General features: G+C 42.3%; 1 protein-coding gene across 1 annotated transcript in view; it reads left to right on the top strand.

Moving 5' to 3' along the window:
• TSPAN5 (tetraspanin 5) overlaps window positions 1–20,059 on the top strand; it is a 198,890-nt gene that overhangs the window by 169,245 nt on the left and 9,586 nt on the right. Inside the window, exons 6-8 of the mRNA XM_073601239.1 lie at window positions 4,029–4,154; window positions 18,428–18,475; window positions 18,665–18,781. Coding sequence (XP_073457340.1) covers window positions 4,029–4,154; window positions 18,428–18,475; window positions 18,665–18,781 — 291 coding nt within the window. The remainder of the gene's footprint in view (window positions 1–4,028; window positions 4,155–18,427; window positions 18,476–18,664; window positions 18,782–20,059) is intronic.

Genomic DNA, 20,059 nt, shown 5'->3' with positions numbered 1-20,059 from the left:
ATATCACTATTTCCACAAACTTCATGCCAAAGAGGGTTAAGGCAGTGCTGGAAAATAATGGTGGCCACACAAAATATTGACACTTTGGACAATTTGGACATTTTCACTTAGGGGTGTACTCACTTTTGTTGCCAGCGGTTTAGATATTAATGGCTGTGTGTTGAGTTATTTTGAGGGGACAGCAAATTTACACTGTTATACAAGCTGTACACTCACTGCTTTACATTGTAGCAAAGTGTCATTTCTTCAGTGTTGTCACATGAAAAGATATAATAAAATATTTACAAAAATGTAAGGGGTGTACCAGGGGCGGACTGACAACTCATGGGGCCCCCGGGCAGTAGAAGATCATGGGGCCCCCAGGCTTACAGATGGCCGTTACGCCAGGAGTAATATGCAAAACAACATATAGAGTACAGCAGTCAGGATGAGCGCCATGCTCACATCAGAGTCCTTCCTTACACCAAAGTCCCAACAGTCTCCCTATACATCACAGTCCACAGAGTGCCACCTTATGGCAAAGCCCCCAAAGTGCCACCTTATGGCAGAGCCCCCCGAGTGCCACCCTACGACAGAGCCCCCCAGTGTGCCACCCTATGCCAGAGCCCCCCAGTGTGCCACCCTACGCCAGAGCCCCCAGAGTGTCACCTTCCATCAGTGTCCCCTTACACACACCTTTGCACCTTAGTGCTTGATGTGGCAGGCAGCTGGTGGGAAAAGGCTTTTAATTAGAAAAAAAAATCTACTTGTTGCAGCCTCTGAAATTGCGCAAGTGAGTCGTACAGCCAGCGGAATAGTGAACTGATGTGGTTGGCCTTAGATCTGGCAGTGGGGCATGTGACTAAAGGCCATGCTTGAAGTGTGCCATGATGTCACTGCACAGGTGTGCACTCAGACCTGCCCTACTGCCTGATCCGAGGCCAAGCTCTGCAGTGCACCAATCAGATGGCTCCAAATGGCACCAAGTGCATTTTTCACGGGCACAGGATTGTTAGATTGACTTCTGTTGAGCAGCAGCGGGCACACATGGATCATACAGTATACACACACACGCATGCACAGTATACATACACACAGACACACACAGTATACATACAGTAAACACACAGATGCAGGCATGCATAGTATACATAGACCCACACAGTCAGTAAAACATGGACAGATGAGGCAGAAATCAGCTGAAGAAGATCAGCAGCATTGAAATGGAAATAATTTTTTTTTTTAAATTACATACATACATACACACAGTATACATACCATACACACACACAGTATATATATATATATATATATATATATATATATATATATATATATACACACACACACACTATACATACAGTATATACACACACACACATAAAGTATACATACATACACACACAGTATACATACAGTATACCCACACACAGTCACACAGTATACATACAGTATATACACACACACAAACAGTATATATACAGTATATACACACAATATGCATACAGTATATACACACACAGTAAACAATCAGTATACACACACATACAGTATACACACACACACACACACACAGTATACACACACCAGCACTTTTCACCCAAAAATCAGCCTGATTGAACCCACTGCTGCCCCCATCTCCTGGCATGCTGGTACTTGTAGTGCCCCAGCAGCTCACTGACACGTTAGGTGGTAATACAGGAGAGGAGGGGACTGTGCCTGTGTATTGGTGGGCAGGTGATGAGTAGGGAGGTGTAGTAGAGATTGGGGGGGACATTCAGAACACGTCCTACCTCCAGTAGCATTGCACTTCTCACACACAAAATGTATCTGCTTCAGAGACAGGAGGAGCCCTGCTAGAGGAAACACATTGTCCCCCTCCCTCTCTGCTCACCAGGGTAAGCCACTGACAAGAATCCATTTTGTACAGCTCAGCCAGCTTACCTTATCAGGCAGCAGTCCGTCCCACACTGCAGGCGGTGTCTCCGCCTCCCTCTCCTCTCCTCCAGCAGTCGGCATCTCCTGCTCTTGCGCCAAATAAGCCACGTTGTGGAAGGCTGAGGGGGCAGTGCAGAGGTGGAGCAGATAATAGCCTCGGGATTTTCACATCAAAAGCATGTCGGTGTCGGACATTTCAGGGACAGATGTAAAAAAGCACAGAGCTTTTTTTATACTGTCCCTGGTTTTACTGAGGCTGGCCGCCCTGATGGGGGCCCCGGGCCCTCGGGCAGTGCCCGAATGGTCAGTAGTCCGCCCCTGGGGTGTACTCACTTTTGTGAGATACTGTATGTTCTTGAGTTTAGATCCATTTTGAATTTTGGGGCATTTAAGGGATAATTTGGAATGTTTGTACCTCCCAAATTTGCCCACTGATATCTTTGTGGGAGTGCCACAGTGGAAAAAGTTGCTTTTCTAACATGCAAACCATTCAGTATATGATTTACATTTTTGGTATAGTGAAAGAGGTGCCTAAACTGATAATAATTACCTTAAATTGAGCCTACATCGTTTTTAAATGCCATTGTTGCCCTTCGACCTCATTCTGCAGATAGCATGTGCTTGGCCCACTGTGCCATCGCATTGTTACACTATGGGTAATCTTAACCTCTTGAGCAGTATATGGAGGTAAAGCTTCTGTTTTTTTCTTAAACTAAAATAGTATTTTTTAAGGTATTTTTTAAGGTAAAAGGTAATATACTACTTTTTTTAAATTTATTTATTTTTATTTTTACTTAAACAGTTCAAGTCGAGTGAATAACCTTAAATTGTACAAAGGTAAGGGGTAAACTGCTAGTGGGTAAAAAAAAAAAAAAAAAAACTTTAGGCTAACAAAAACTGAAAAATAATGTGCATTTAGGAGTTCTACAAAAGGGCATTTTCGGGGGGAAGAAGTAGTAGGTTAACAACTCACAGTTGTTCTGCAGCAATTTAAGTGAAAGTATAAAAGTTTAAGCTAACAATTCCTAAGGTGTCCCAACTTTTGTTGATTATTACAAGCAAGGAAGTAAAAAAATTGCTATCAAAATGGCGAGATAAAAGCAAATAAGGTGGTTTTAAAGCCTAAAGCAATGTGCCCGTCAGCAGTGGCTCTCTCTCCTCACTTCCTGGTCTCACAGGCTTTGCTGAGGCTGCAGGAGCCATTGGCTCCAGCTGCTGTCAATATAGGCCAGTGATGAGTGAGAGGGGGGTGGGCCAAAGGGAGAAAGGTGGAAGCAAAGCAACCTACAAGTACAACACATTTGTGCAAACTTCTGCAACAATACTTGGAAGAACTTTCTGAACAATATTAGATTTCCATTGTAGAAAGAATGCCGCCAGTGTGTTCAACTGTTATATCTGCAAAAGGTGGCTACTTTGATGAGACAAAAATTTAGATTACATTTTGTTAAAGCGGTAGTAAAGCCCACTTGGTGATTTTTACCTAGAGGTAAGCCTATAATGCTTACCTCTAGGTAAAATGATTATCTGCCCGTTTAGGGGATATTCACCCTTGATGTAGCCAGTTACTTCACCGGCGCATGTGCTCTGAAGGTCTGGCATACCTTGCCGGAACTGAGGGGTGTCCCTCGTCCAACACTGCTCCAGCCAATCGCATAGCCAGAGCACGCAAACCCAGAAGAAAGGCTGTCAGCGGTGACAGCGCGTCACTAGAAGGTTTCGTTCGAAGGTAAGTATTTCATAATGTGCTAGTGTACGATGCATACACAGGTGTTGCCTTACTTATTTGTTCTATACTTTTTTTTTCATGGTACAGTGAAACATTAAACTGCAGAAGTTTCAATAAAATAGGGGAGTTCTAAAACTTTTGACTGTTAGTGTACATTAAAAGGTTCAAACAAATTCACCCTTGCTTCAAGAGGGACTGTATCTGAAGAATTGGGATTGAGGGATTGAGATCCAGGTTTCTTATAGAAATTTGGTAAACACCAGAAAATTGTAGGACCCCTCCCTTTCACTAATATTTGCTGGAATCCTGTTGCCTATTTGTTGTATTACTATTTTCCATTGCGGTTCTACATATGTGATCATTCTGTATCTGTATTCCACAGTGGCAGTGTTGTGGTGCATTTGGAGCTGACGACTGGAATCTAAATATTTACTTTAACTGCACGGATGCCAACGCTAGTCGTGAGCGATGTGGAGTACCATTCTCCTGCTGCACTAAAGATCCCGCTGTAAGTTATTTTTCTTCTGCTCCATTTCCCCTGCCACTTATCTGAATTCACCTGATGTAAGATGTGTGCCTTTGAGCTTTCCATGCTCCCATTTCATATGACCAAATGAACCCAAGTCAGCTTTCTTAAGTCATAGAAGCCTGTCACTCAGCAGTTCATTCCTGGCCCTCCTGTCTCATCACCCGGGAGTTACATGACAGAGGACAAATTCTGCATGGCGCTATACTTATGTTAGAGCTGGAGAATGCACAGTGATGTTGCTCCTTTACAGCACACAAAATCTGCTCTGTTTCTCATCTACAATGCCCAAGTCATGTAATATTGAAGCCTGGAAATGTGGGTAACATTTTATTTCATAGATGGATTTCCTGGCAGTACTGAAGCTACACACTCATTTTCTGGCACAGTTTCTTTTGCTTGGAAGGGTGATGGAATTATAATTTTGCTGGTATTACGTGATTTAAAAAAGCAATTGTAACTGCGATGCTCTTACCGATAACCATTATTTTTTTTCAGTTCAGATGTTTTTGGCTTTTATTTCCTTGTATAATACATTTTACAAAGCCTTTAACAATGAAAGGTGTCATTTTATTGTGCGTAGCTGAAAAAATTGCTAAAAAATGTTGTGGCTTCATAAAGATTACCATTCAACACGGTTCAAAAAACGTGTTTTGAGCTGTTCACAGTGCTGACCCCATGTAAAAAATACAGAAAATTCCTTGGAGGATTAATGTTCTTATTTTGCCATGCTCGTTACCCACATGCTTGGGGACCATGCCATTTCTTTCTATTAAAAACAAAGTTAAAATTCAATACATTTTTTGACAGCCCCCCAAAAAACAAAACCCCAAAAAACAACATTACAGCAGATAAAATAAGTATTGAACGCGTCACAATTTTTCTGGGTAAATATATTTCTAAAGGCGCTACTGACATGAAATTTTCACCACATGTCGGTAACAACCCATGCAATCCATACATACAAAGAAACCAAAACAAATACATTCAGAAATCAAGTTATGTGTAATAAAATGGAATGACACTGGGAAAAAGTATTGAACATGTTAAATGAAATTTATTTAATATTTCATACAAAATTCTTTGTTGTATTTACCGCTTCAAGATGCATCCTGTATGGAGAAACTAGTCGCATGCATTGGTCAGGTGTGATTTTGGCCCATTCTTCCACACAAATAGTCTTCAAATCTTGAAGGTTCTGTGGGCCTCTTCTATGACTTCTGATCTTTAGTTCTTTCCCAAGATTTTCTATTGGATTCAAGTTATCTGATTTGGCTAGGCCATTCTAGCAGCTTTATTTTCTTTCTTTGAAAGCAATTGAAAGTTTCCCTGACTATGTGTTTGGGATCATTGACTTGCTGAAATGTCCACCCTCGTTTCACCTTCATCATCATTCTGGTAGATGGCAGCAAGAATATCTTGTTACATTTTTCCATTTAACCTTCCTTCAGTAACATGAAGTTTGCCATTACCGTATGCTGAAAAGCAGCCCCACACCATGATGTTCCCACCTCCAAACTTCACTGTTGGTATGGGGGTGTTTTTGGGGTGATGTGCAGTGCCATTTGACCTCCAAATATGGTATGCATTATGGCATCCAACAAGTTACATTTTGGTCTCATCTGACCAGACTATATTCTCCCAGTATTTCACAGGCTTGTTTAAATGTTGTGCAGCAAACTTTAAATGAACTTCAACATGCCTTTTCTTCAGCAATGGAGTTTTTCGTGGTGAGTGTGCATACTTATTGTTTTCTTTTAAACAATTGCACCTGCTATATACAGGTCTGTCCGAAGCTCTCCACATGTGGTCCATGTGACAGACCTAACCAAGATAGGGGCTTCTGGAGAGGACTAGGAGCAAGCCTCTTACCCACTGACTAGGGTCCAGGGAGAGAGCAGATCATTCTCCAATGATGGACCATACATTAATGGACACTGAGAACGTGGTTTGGATTACTTCAGATGGGACAGTAATATTTATCCACAATATCTTCCAGGAAATATATAAAGACTATTCCTGGTTTGTTTGATTCTGAACTATACATGTTAATTGAAATAGCTGGGCCCATTGGCCTCAGTTTCATGTACTTCAATGTAGGAGCTGAACAATCTGCTACTGAGGTCTCCTGCTATAGTCTGTTGCCTACTAGGCTGAGGAGGGGGGAGATCACTGTTTGCACTGTTAATTGTTCTAATTGGAACACCTTTTGTCTCTCCTAGCAAACCCTTGTGGGATGTGTTTATACTTATGATAATGTGTCCTTTGTATTCACTGTTGTAGGGGCCGGATAGTCTAGTCATCCAGGTAACCAATTAAGGTAATGTTTATAGTATGTCAGTTGTTGTAATTATGTTTTTGGTTACAGTTTGTATTGTTAGGGTAATATGATCAGAAGGGGGGGGGGATGTTCTCCTGTGCTATATTTGGTGTGAGTTTGTTCAAATAAACATTCCATGTTCCAATTGGTAACTGAGCTAGTCTCGTCTGGTTCTTGGTTACGACATGTGGCTGTAATATCTGATATCTGAAGGTCCAGACTGGAGAAAGCGGTGTACTGACGGAAGCACTCAAGTAGAGTGTGACGGGATTCTGTGACAGTCCTTGTCTGTTGGACAATTCTTCTGATAATTCTTTTCACTCCTCTTTCAGAAATCTTGCGAGGAGTACCTGGTCGTGGCTGGTTTATGTTGAAATTATGTTCTTTACACTTTCAGATTATGGCCCCAACAGTGCTCACTGGAAAATTCAGAAGTTTAGAAATTCTGTAACCAATGCCATCAGTATGTTTTGCAGCAATAAGGTTGCGGAGGTCTTGAGAGAGCTCTTTGCTTTTACCCATCATGAGATGTTTCATGTATGACACCTTGCTAATGAGACACCTTTTTATAGGCCATCATTTGAGACTGGACCAACTGATAATAATTTGCTCTGACAAGGGGCAGGATTGCTTTCTAGTCACTGATAGAGTTCCGCTGGTATCTTGGTTTTCCATGCCTTTTTGCAGCTCCCTTTCTTCATGTGTTCAATACTTTTTCCCTGTGTCATTCCATTTTATTACACATAACTTAATTTCTGAACATATTTGTTTTGCCTTCTTTGTATGTATGGATTGCATGGGCTATTACTGACATGTTGTAACAATTTTGTGTCAATGGCAAATTTTGAAATATATTTACATAGCAAAATGGTGACTTGTTGAATACTTATTTTACCCGCCTCTGTATATATACAGTATTTCACAAAAGTGAGTACACCCCTCACATTTTTGTAAATATTTTATTATATCTTTTCATGTGACAACACTAAAGAAATGGCACTTTGCTACAATGTAAAGCAGTGAGTGTACAGCTTGTATAACAGTGTAAATTTGCGGTCCCCTCAAAATAACTCAACAGACATCCATTAATGTCCAAACCGCTGGCACCAAAAGTGAGTACACCCCTAAGTGAAAATGTCCAAAGTGTCAATATTTTGTGTGGTCACCATTATTTTACAGCACTGTCTTATCCCTCTTGGGCATGGAGTTCACCAGAGCTTCACAGGTTGCCACTGGAGTCCTCTTCCCCTTCTCCATGATGACATCACAGAGCTGGTGGATGTTAGAGACCTTGCGCTCCTCCACCTTCCATTTGAGGATGCCCCACATATGCTCAATAGGGTTTAGGTCTGGAAACATGCTTAGCCAATGCAGTGGTCGTCTTGGAGATGTGTTTGGTATCATGTTGGAATACTGCCCTGCGATCCAGTCTGCGAGGAGAGGGGATCATGGTCTGCTTCAGTATGTCACAGTACATGTTGGCATTCATGGTTCCCTCAATGAACTGTAGCTCCCCAGTGCCGGAAGCACTCATGCAGCCCGAGACCATGCCACTCCCACCACCGTGCTTGACTGTAGGTGAGACAGACTTGTCTTTGTACTCCTCACCTGGTTGCCGCCACACACGCTTGACACCATCTGAAACAAATAAGTTTATCTTGGTCTCATCAGACCACAGGACATGGTTCCAGTAATCCATGTCCTTAGTCTGCTTGTCCTTAGCAAACTGTTTGCGGGCTTTCTTGTGCATCATCTTTAGAAGAGGCTTCCTTCTGGGATGACAACCATGCAGACCAATTTGATGCAGTGTGCGGTGTATGGTCTGAGCACTGACAGGCTGACCCCCCACCCCTTCAACCTCTGCAGCTATGCTTTCAGCACTCAAACATTTATTTCCCAAAGACCTCTGGATATGATGCTGAGCACGTGCACTCAAGTTCTTTGGTCAACCATGGCGAGGCCTCTTCTTAGTGGAACCTGTCCTGTTAAATGGCTGTATGGTCTTGGCCACTATCCTGCAGCTCAGTTTCAGGGTCTTGGCAATCTTCATATAGCTTAGGCAATCTTTATATAGAGCAACATTTTTTTTTTCAGATCCTCAGAGAGTTCTTTGCGATGTGGTGCCATGTTGAACTTCCAGTGACCAGTATGAGAGAGTGACAGCGATAACACCAAATTTAACACACCTGCTCCCCATTCACACCTGAGACCTTGTAACGCTAATGAGTCACATGACACCGGGGAGGGAAAATGGCTAATTGGCCCCAATTTGGACATTTTCACTTATGGGTGTACTTCCTTTTGTTTCCAGCGGTTTAGACATTCATGGCTGTGTGTTGTTATTTTGAGGGGACAGCAAATTTTCACTGTTATGCAAGCTGTACACTCACTACTTTACATTGAAGCAAAGCGTAATTTCTTCATAGAGGTGGGTAGTGGGGTCCCCCAGGGTTCTGTGCTGGGACCAATCCTATTTATTTTGTTCATAAATGACCTGGAGGATGGGGTAAACAGTTCAATCTCTGTATTTGCGGACAATACTAAGCTAGGCAAGGCAATAAGTTCTCTGCAGGATGTGGAAACCTTGCAAAAAGATCTTAACAAATGAATGGGGTGGGCAACTACATGGCAAATGAGGTTTAATGTAGAAAAATGTAAAACAATGCATTTGGGTGGCAAAAATATGAATGCAATCTATACACTGGTGGAAGAACCTCTGGGGGAATCTAGGATGGAAAAGGACCTGGGGGTCCTAGTAGATGATAGACTCAGCAATGGCATGCAATGACAAGCCGCTGCTAACAAAGCAAACAGAATATTGGCATGCATTAAAAAGGGGATCAACTCCAAAAAAAATGGTAAAACGGTAATTCTCCCACTCTACAAGACTCTGGTCGGGCCGCATCTAGAGGATGCTGTCCAGTTCTGGGCACCAGTCCTCAGGAAGGATGTACTGGAAATGGAGTGAGTACAAAGAAGGGCAACTAAGCTAATAAAGGGTCTGGAGGATATTAGTTATGAGGAATGGTTGCGAGCACTGAACTTATTCTCTCTGGAGAAGAGACGCTTGAGAGGGGATATGATTTCAATCTATAAATACCGTACTGGTGACCCCACAAAAGGGATAAAATTTATTCCCAGAAGGGAGTTTAACAAGACATGTGGCCACTCATTAAAATTAGAGGTTTAACCTTAAACTACGTAGAGGGTTCTTTACTGTAATGCCCTGTACACACGGTCGGACATTGATCGGACATTCCGACAACAAAATCCATGGATTTTTTCCGACGGATGTTGGCTCAAACTTGTCTTGCATACACACGGTCACACAAAGTTGTCGGAAAATCCGATCGTTCTGAGCGCGGTGACGTAAAACACGTACGTTGGGACTATAAACAGGGCAGTAGCCAATAGCTTTCATTTCTTAATTTATTCTGAGCATGCGTGGCACTTTGTACGTCGCATTTGTGTACGCACGATCGTAATTTCCGACAACGGATTTTGTTGTCAGAAAATTTTATAGCAAGCTCTCAAACTTTGTGTGTCGGAAATTCCTATGGAAAATGTGTGATGGAGCCTACACACGATCGGAATTTCTGACAACAAGGTCCTATCACACATTTTCCATCGGAAAATCCTATCGTGTGTACAGGGCATTAGAGCAGCAAGGATGTTGAATTCCCTTCCACAGGCAGTGGTCTCAGCGGGGAGCATCGAGAGTTTCAAAAAACTATTAGATTAGCACCTGAATGACTGCAACATACAGGAACATACAATGTAATGTTGACATATCACACACATAGGTTGGACTTGATTTTGTCTTTTTTTCAACCTCACCTACTATGTAACTATTGTTGTCACATGAAAAGATATAATAAAATATTTACAAAGATGTGAGGGGTGTACGCACTTTTGTGGGATACTGTGTGTGTGTATATATATATATATATATATATATATATATATATATATATATATATATATATAATAGTTGTATGCAAAAGTTTAGGAACCCCTGACAATTTCCATGATTATCATTTATAAATATTTGGGTGTTTGGATCAGCAATTTCATTTTGATCTATCACAAAACTTGTAAGGCCTTATTTGTAAAATAGAGTGTAATAGGTATACCTACCCACATCCCAAAATACTATAATCAAAGGCAAATAAGGGGGTAGAGACGTGATGACAGTTGCTGCTACTGTCAATTCCCGTCTAGACCCCCCAAAAAAGGGGGAAAAAGGGTGGGACTATTCCGGTACTAGGTAAGAGAGTACAGTAATGGATATACAAATAAATTAAAACATTATATAAATTCAATTTTTAATAATAGAAAAATTTTTTACAAAATACAATTACAGACAGAATAACTACATACAATCATAAAAACAAAAGGGATATACCACCCTGACTAAGCAAGTGGATCCCGCAAGATGTTGAGTAAGGAGTGTATGTAAAGCTTTTAGTCTCGACCGGTTTCGCTGTTAACACCGCTTCTTCAGGAGAAACATATCTATACCATAGTGTAAAATAGCTTTAATACATACAAGTAAATATATTGAACCATTGCAGCAAAAATAATTACAAGGGTAACAAAAAAGCACAATACATATAGGGTAGAAATGAGGACAAGCTCACCCGTTCAGGCGGAATCCGTGGATATGCAGGACCCAATATAAATCCCCCTGCGGTGGACACAGGGGATGATAGACAGACTCTAGTGAGTAAAAATTTAATTAAAAGGAAAAGGGCCACCAAACCATCACCCATAAAGGTGCTTAGGGCTGTGACAGTTTAATTAATTATAGTAATGCACAGACAGCAGCAAAGGCTGGCACTCACCGACTATTGATTGAATTGATATAATACGCATGAGCTGTAGTTGCTACAGGATGCCAATTATAGGTAACGTAGGTGAACAGCATAAAGTAGAACCATATGAAGTACTACAGCCTCAGGGGACCAAGTTACAAGGCTGATGGGCACATCACATAGGGGCCAATTCAGCTAAAGGTAAACATATAGGCATCTGGGTCAACCACTATGGTCGGTATGAGAAGGTAATAATCAATAGAGGCAGAAATAAAAGAGAAGAGAAAAATGCTGCAGAGACCTGTCTAACAACAAACAGGAACTGTTGAGGTGTAGATGAAAAATAAATAGTCAAAAACAGATGACTAGGGTAAAGATAACTGCGCCCTGTAAAGGCTGCAGAGGCGCACGTGTAAACAGTTACAGGGTTAAACACCATTAAAGCCAGGTCTCTGCACCTGGTAAGAGCGCAGAGCAATATTAACACAAGAGACAGTAGGCGCGGAACGGCGCTGATATAGAGACAGAGATACAGGTGATGTAACAGTATAGAGGAGGGTGGTGAAAGACTGACCTTCCCATAAGCGATCCATGCAGAGATCAGCGTGGAGTGGCTGTCATGCACACATAGCAGGCCTAATGTGGCCGCTATATGGGCTCCCCAACCCGGAAATCAGGGCGCGCCAACGTCGGCGGCCTCTGACGTCACCGGGTCTGTTTGCCTGCACTGCGCAGGTGCACGAATGCGTGCTACTGTGCAAGCGCGCGCCAGTGTCAAAGGGAATCATGTTCCCAGACGCATATTCACAAGCAGCCTAAAAAGGCTGCCAGGGCAAACATATGTCCACCGCGGGGAGAGAAAAACAGGACCCCGCAGAGTACCCACACCGTCTGAGAGGAGGGGGAGGTTGTCCTCGTACAGCACTAATTAAAACGAATTCAATACAAAAAGTTAAACAAAGGAACAGATAACATATACAATACAATGTGTAATGATCAAAGATTGTCACCACAGGACAAGTAATTGTCCCAACATCATTAGTGGGTATTCACAGATCAACAGACATGCTATGATGGATAAATCCTAGATTAAAGATTGATAGGCACGTACACAAGGGGGAAGAAGGGACGAGGGGAGGGGGAAAAAAAGGGGGGTAGGGGGGTTGGGGGGGGGGGGGGGGGAAGGAGGGGAAAGGAAGGGATGGGGGGAGGGTGGAAAACGTCCCTTCCTCCCCCTTGTGTACGTGCCTATCAATCTTTAATCTAGGATTTATCCATCATAGCATGTCTGTTGATCTGTGAATACCCACTAATGATGTTGGGACAATTACTTGTCCTGTGGTGACAATCTTTGATCATTACACATTGTATTGTATATGTTATCTGTTCCTTTGTTTAACTTTTTGTATTGAATTTGTTTTAATTAGTGCTGTACGAGGACAACCTCCCCCTCCCCTCAGATGGTGTGGGTACTCTGCAGGGTCCTGTTTTTCTCTCCCCACGACGGACTTGCCCTGGCAGCCTTTTTAGGCTGCTTGTGACTATGCGTCTGGGAACATGATTCCCTTTGACACTGGCGTGCGCTTGCGCACAAGCACGCATTGGTGCACCTGCGCAGTGCGGGCAAACAGACCCGGTGACATAAGAGGCCGCCGACGTTGGCGCGCCCTGACTTCTGGGTTGGGGAGCCAATATAGCGGCCACATTAGGCCTGCTATGTGTGCATGACAGCCACTCCACGCTGAGCTCTGCATGGATCGCTTATGGGAAGGTCAGTCTTTCACCACCCTCCTCTATACTGTTACATCACCTGTATCTCTGTCTCTATATCAGCGCCGTTCCACGCCTACTGTCTCTTGTGTTAATATTGCTCTGCGCTCTTACCAGGTGCAGAAACCTGGCTTTAATGGTGTTTAACCCTGTAACTGTTTACACGTGCGCCTCTGCAGCCTTTACAGGGCGCAGTTATCTTTACCCTAGTCATCTGTTTTTGACTATTTATTTTTCATCTACACCTCAACAGTTCCTGTTTGTTGCTAGACAGGTCTCTGCAGCATTTTTCTCTTCTCTTTTATTTCTGCCTCTATTGATTATTACCTTCTCATACCGACCATAGTGGTTGACCCAGATGCCTATATGTTTACCTTTAGCTGAATTGGCCCCTATGTGATGTGCCCATCAGCCTTGTAACTTGGTCACCTGAGGCTGTAGTACCTCATATGGTTCTACTTTATCCTGTTCACCTACGTTACCTATAATTGGCATCCTGCACCAACTACAGCTCATGCGTATTATATCAATTCAATCAATAGTCGGTGAGTGCCAGCCTTTGCTGCTGTCTGTGTGCATTACTATAATTAATTAAACTGTCACAGCCCTAAGCACCTTTATGGGTGATGGTTTGGTGGCCCTTTTCTCCCATTCACTCCCCAATCATCTCCCCTTCCCTTCCCCTCCCTTCGTCCCCCCCCCCCCTTTTTCCCTTCTTTCCCCTTCTTTCCCCCCCTCATCTCTCCTTCTTTTTGCTCCTCCTCTCTTTTCCCTACCATATCCTTCTTGGCTCCCCCTGTTTTTCCTTGCCCCTCCCCCCCTCCCTTTTTCCTCTATCTCCTTTCCTTTCCCTCCCCCTTCCTTTCCAATGTCCCCCCTTGCCCCTCTTACCTCTTTCCTTTTATTCTGGTTTCTCTGTCCCTCTTTCTCCTTCCCCTTCCACCATTTCCCCGCATGTCCCTTCCCCTCCACACCACCGCCCTGGGTCCACCTTATACTTATGGGAATTGCACACCCCTTCATTAATCAGCACATCATCATCAATTTGATGTTCACAATCCTTTTAATTCAATTTTTACTCACTAGAGTCTGTCTATCATCCCCTGTGTCCACCACGGGGGGATTTATATTGGGTCCTGCATATCCACGGATTCTGCCTGAGCGGGTGAGCTTGTCCTCATTTCTACCCTATATGTATTGTGCTTTTTTGTTACCCTTGTAATTATTTTTGCTGCAATGGTTCAATATATTTACTTGTATGTACTAAAACTATTTTAAGTTATAAACAAATATATACCGCGCTGTCTCAAAAAAAAAAACAAAAAAAAAAAAACAAAACTAAAGCAGCCAGCACAGCAGTGGATAAAGTTGCAAAAATGACAAATAGGGTGAAATGTGCTCAAAAATACTCCAAGCAGTCCTCTATTATGACATGTGATGTCTATAAACAGAGTAACTGGACGTGTGATGTCCAAAAAAGAAAAAAGTCAGTGACAAGCTTCAGTCATGTGTGATGATAATCCTCAACCACATGTGGATATAATATAGTTACAGTCTTTAACTTCAAATAAGTATGATGTAATAACAGTTAATAGTGGGTCCACCACCAAAGACACCAGAAGCTGCTTACCAGAGGGATTGAACTCAAATAGGTGTACACCTAGTGAGTCAATCAAGCTTTGTGGTATAATATACCAAGGGGATCAGATGCTCTATCCAGATATGACCTCCAGATGGACCTCCGAACAAGTGTAAGGTATGGATGGACTCAGTAGATATAGGCAGTCAGCCCCATAATTAAAAGAAAGAGGAAGGCATATAGTGTAACTCCGTATGGAAATTTTAATACATAAAAAGCAAAGAAAATACACTCACGTGTTAAGCAGTAAAATCAAGCGCTTGTATAAAAGAAGACAGTGGTCTCAGCATATCCTTCCGACGCGTTTCGACTTAGAAGTCATCATCTGGGGTTGGGGCTGACTGCCTATATCTACTGAGTCCATCCATACCTTACACTTGTTCGGAGGTCCATCTGGAGGTCATATCTGGATAGAGCATCTGATCCCCTTGGTATATTATACCACAAAGCTTGATTGACTCACTAGGTGTACACCTATTTGAGTTCAATCCCTCTGGTAAGCAGCTTCTGGTGTCTTTGGTGGTGGACCCACTATTAACTGTTATTACATCATACTTATTTGAAGTTAAAGACTGTCACTATATTATATCCACATGTGGTTGAGGATTATCATCACACATGACTAAAACTATTTTACACTATGTTATAGATATGTTTCTCCTGAAGAAGCGGTGTTAACCACGAAACCGGTCGAGACTAAAAGCTTTACATACACTCCTTACTCAACATCTTGCGGGATCCACTTGCTTAGTCAGGGTGGTATATCCCTTTTGTTTTTATGATTGTATGTAGTTATTCTGTCTGTAATTGTATTTTGTAAAAAATTTTTCTATTATTAAAAATTGAATTTATATAATGTTTTAATTCATTTGTATATCCATTACTGTACTCTCTTACCTAGTACCGGAATAGTTCCACCCTTTTTCCCCCTTTTTTGGGGGGTCTAGACGGGAATTGACAGTAGCAGCAACTGTCATCACGTCTCTACCCCCTTATTTGCCTTTGATTTTGATCTATCAAATAAACTGAGGGACACTGTAATATTTCAGTAGTGAAATGAGGTTTATTGATTAACAGAAAATGCACAATTTGCATCAAAACGAAATTAGACAGGTGCATAAATTTGGGCACCCCAACAGAAAAACCACATTAATATTTAGTAGAGCCTCCTTTAGCAGAAATAACAGCCTCTAGATGCTTCCTATAGCCTGTAATGAGTGTCTGGATTCCGGATGAATGTATTTTGGACCATTCCTTCTTACAAAACATCTCCAGTTCAGTTAGGTTTGATGGTTGCTGAGCATGGACAAATTCAAATCACCCCACAGATGTTCAATAATATTCAGGTCTGGGGCCTGGGATGGCCATTCCAGGACATTGTACTTGTTCCTCTGCATAAATGCCAGAGTAGATTTTGAGCAGTGCTTTAGGTCGTTGTCTGGTTGAAGTATCCAGCCCCGGCGTAACTTCAACTTTGTGACTGTTTCTTCAACATTATTCTCAAGAATCTGCTGATATTGAGTGGAATCCATGCGACCCTCAACTTTAACCAGATTCCCAGTACCGGCACTGTCCACACAGCCCCACAGCATGATGGAACCTCCACCACATTTTACTGTGGGTAGCAAGTGTTTTTCTTGGAATGCTGTGTTCTTTTGCCGCCATGCATAATGCCCCTTGTTATGACCAAATAACTCAATCTTTGTTTCATCAGTCCACAGCACCTTATTCCAAAATGAAGCTGGCTTGTCCAAATGTGTGTTTGCATACCTCAAGCGACTCCGTTTGTGGCGTGTGTGCAGAAAAGGCTTCTTTCGCATCACTCTCCTATACAGCTTCTCCCTGTGCAAAGTGCGCTGAATTGTTGAAGGATGCACAGTGACACCATCTGCAGCAAGTTGATGTTGTAGGTATTTGGAGGTAGTCCGTGGGCTGTTTTTGACCGTTCTCACCATCCTTCGCCTCTCCAATATTTTATGTGGCCTGCCACTTCTGGCCTTAAGAAGAACTGTGCCTGTGGTCTTCCATTTCCTCACAATGTTCCTCACAGTGGACACTGACAGCTTATATCTCTGTGATTACTTTTTGTAGCCTTCCCCTAAACCATAATGTAGAACAATCTTTGTTTTCAGGTCATTTGAGAGTTGTTTTGAGGCCCCCCATGTTGCCACTCTTCAGAGGAGAGTCAGAGAAAACAACAACTTGCAATTGGCCACCTTAAATACCTTTTCTCATGATTGGATGCACCTGTCTATGAAGTTCAAGGCTTAATGACCTCACCAAACCAATTGTGTGTTCCAGTTAATCAGTACTAAGTAGTTACAGGTATTCAAATCAACAAAATGACAAACAAAAGGGTGGCCAAATTTATGCATACCTGTCTAATTTCATTTTGATGCATATTGTGCATTTTCTGTTAATCCAATAAACCTCATTTCACTACTGAAATATTACTTTGTCCTTTAGTTATTTGATAGATCAAAATGAAATTGCTGATCCAAACACCCAAATATTTATAAATGACAATGTCATGGAAATTGTCAGGGGTTCCTAAAGTTTTTCATACAATTGTGTGTGTGTGTGTGTGTGTGTGTATGTATGTATATATATATATATATATATATATATATATATGAAATACATCAGTGCAGTAACATGACCAGAGTACTTCTGGACAATTTAATACGAAATCATCATCTACGTGTAGCAGAAAGCCAACAGCTAGGTCAAGAGAAAATTTAGCGAAGACCCTTACTAATATACATGTCCATATGACTTCTGAACTTTCATTCAGATGATTGGTTGCTCGGGCAGTTAAGCACTCTGTTGTAGACAAGCAATGGGGGTGCCAAGTGTTCCCCATACTGAGAAGTAAGTAACTGCGGCTCGTCTAAGCCAATCCTGGTTAGGATGTGTGTGTGTGAAAGCCTCAATACCGCTCCTCAGGCTGTACTCATTTTACGCGTTTCGCCCTACCCACCAGGTCTTAAAGCATAGTTCCATTCAAAAGTGGAACTTCGACTTATCTGTCCCCCCCCTCCTGTGCCATATTTGGCACCTTTCAGGGGGGAGGGGAAAGGGTACCTGTTTTTGACAGGTACCATTCCCCACTTCCGGGAGACAGGGCCACGGCGCCGCCTCTCTGAAGTTCGGCCCCCTTCTCCTCCCTCCGTCGCCAGACCAATTAGAAAGCGCAGCGTGATTCGTGCATGCGCAGTAGGGAACCGGCTGTGAAGCGTGAAAGGCTTCACTGCCGGGTTCCCTTAGCAGGAATGGTGTCGACTGCACCCGACAGCCAATCCAAAGATTGGCTGGGGTGCCGACATCGCAGGCTCACTGGACAGGTAAGTGTCCACATATTAAAAGTCAGCAGCTGCAGTATTTGTAGCTGCTGACTGACTACTTATGGTTCCTCTTGTAACGTGCACCTGTTACCATTTAAGCCAGGCAATAAATGGGATCTTCTCTTGCAGCATCTCTGGGAACTACCTGTGTAGACAGTGTGCTAACTGACAGCAAAGCATACTAGAAAATTGCGTTTTATAACCGGCAGTGAAAAAATGTTAATGTAGTTCTAAATTCAATTTAAAAATCATAAATAAGCTAAGAAAGAAAAAATGGGTAAAATGGTTCTTTAGCAAACTGTCACAAACTGTTAACATGTGACATTTCTATATTTACATTAATGTATTCTTCTCCTTGTAACTTTTAGGAAGACGTCATCAATACACAGTGTGGCTATGATGTCCGACAAAAGCCAGTGAGTACAAGAGAGCTGTCCAGATGTGTTTTATGATTTATGGTTCTTAAGATAATACATTTCTCTAGCACTATTCAAATAGTTAATGTTAACCCTCAGAGGTTTATAACTTCTTTTATATGTAATTACTACAGAACAGATTCTTTTGAAATGCTGTGATTTTTATTTTATTTATTTCTTTACATTAAGGAACTAGACCAACAAGCCACCATTCACACCAAGGGTTGCGTTCCTCAGTTTGAGAAATGGCTGCAAGACAACCTAACCATTGTGGCTGGGGTATTTATTGGCATTGCCCTTCTACAGGTAAGTGATCTTGATTGCAAGAATTGTAATAGAAGAGGGAAGCAAACTTGAAACTTGCTCTGTTAGCAGTTTGCCTGATCCACAACTCTCCTACGATCGGTTCTGAGTTGCCAAATATAATGAACGACCCACTGCTCTGGTCAATTTGAAGACCTTTGGAGAAAAAAGTGTCAAACCCAGAAGCTGACTATTGTTAAAGTAATTGTTTTCATCCCACAATGAAGATAAAGCCTGGAATAAGAATAAGAGCCTTTTAAATAGATTTCTAATATACACTAAATTACCAAAAGTATTGGGATGACTGTCGTTCTTCCAGAAGGGTATTTATGAGGTCAGGCACTGATGTGGACCAGAAGGCCTGGCTCGCAGTCTCCGATCAAATTCATCCCAAAGGTGTTCAATCCGGTTGAGGTCAGGCCACTCAAGTTCCCCCAAACTCGCTCATCCTTGTCTTTATGGACCTTTCTTTGTACACTGGTCCAAATCATTTGGTGGAGGGGGAATTATAGTATGGGGTTGTTTTTCAGGGGTTAGGCTTGGTCCCTTAGTTCCAGTGAAGAGAACTTAAGGCGCCCGCATACCAAGACATTTTGGACAATTTCATGGTCCTAACTTTGGGAATGGCCCTTTCCTGTTCCAACATGACTGCACACCAGTGCACAAACAAGGTCCATAGAGACATGGATGAGCGAGTTTGGGGTGCAGGAACTTGACTGTCCTGCACAGTCCTGACCTCAACCCGATAGAACACCTTTGGGATAAATTAGAGAGGAGTCTGCGAGCCAGGCCTTCTCATCTACATCAGTGCCTGACTTCATAAATGCGCTTCAGGAAAAACGGTCAAACATTCCCATAGACACACTCCTAAACCTTATGGACAGCCTTCCCAAAAGAGTTGAAGCTGTTATAGCTGCAAAGGGTGGGCCAAATCAATATTGAACCTTACGGACTAAGACTGGGATGCAATGAAAGTTCATGTGCATGTAAAGGCAGGTGTCACAATACTTTTGGCAATATAGTGTATATATCTATTCGAGGATTGAACAATTAAGGCTGAACTCTGGGAATTCAGTCACTTTGTAAAATGTTCTGGATCACTATGGGTTAAGTCCAGTGAGTTGCATGACACCTCACATATCTCTTTTGCTTACAACTGACAGGTTTACTTAGTTCCGAGAGTACAACTATCACTACACTCCTGGTGTTTGGACAGGAGGTATGCTGCTTTCTCACCCATAGCAGAACCTCCCCTCTGCTGTTCATTGACAGAAGGCTTTG

The sequence above is a fragment of the Aquarana catesbeiana genome, linkage group LG01 (genome assembly GCF_042186555.1).
Source record: "Aquarana catesbeiana isolate 2022-GZ linkage group LG01, ASM4218655v1, whole genome shotgun sequence".
Taxonomy (NCBI): domain Eukaryota; kingdom Metazoa; phylum Chordata; class Amphibia; order Anura; family Ranidae; genus Aquarana; species Aquarana catesbeiana.
This window is presented reverse-complemented; position numbering and strand designations above follow the sequence as displayed.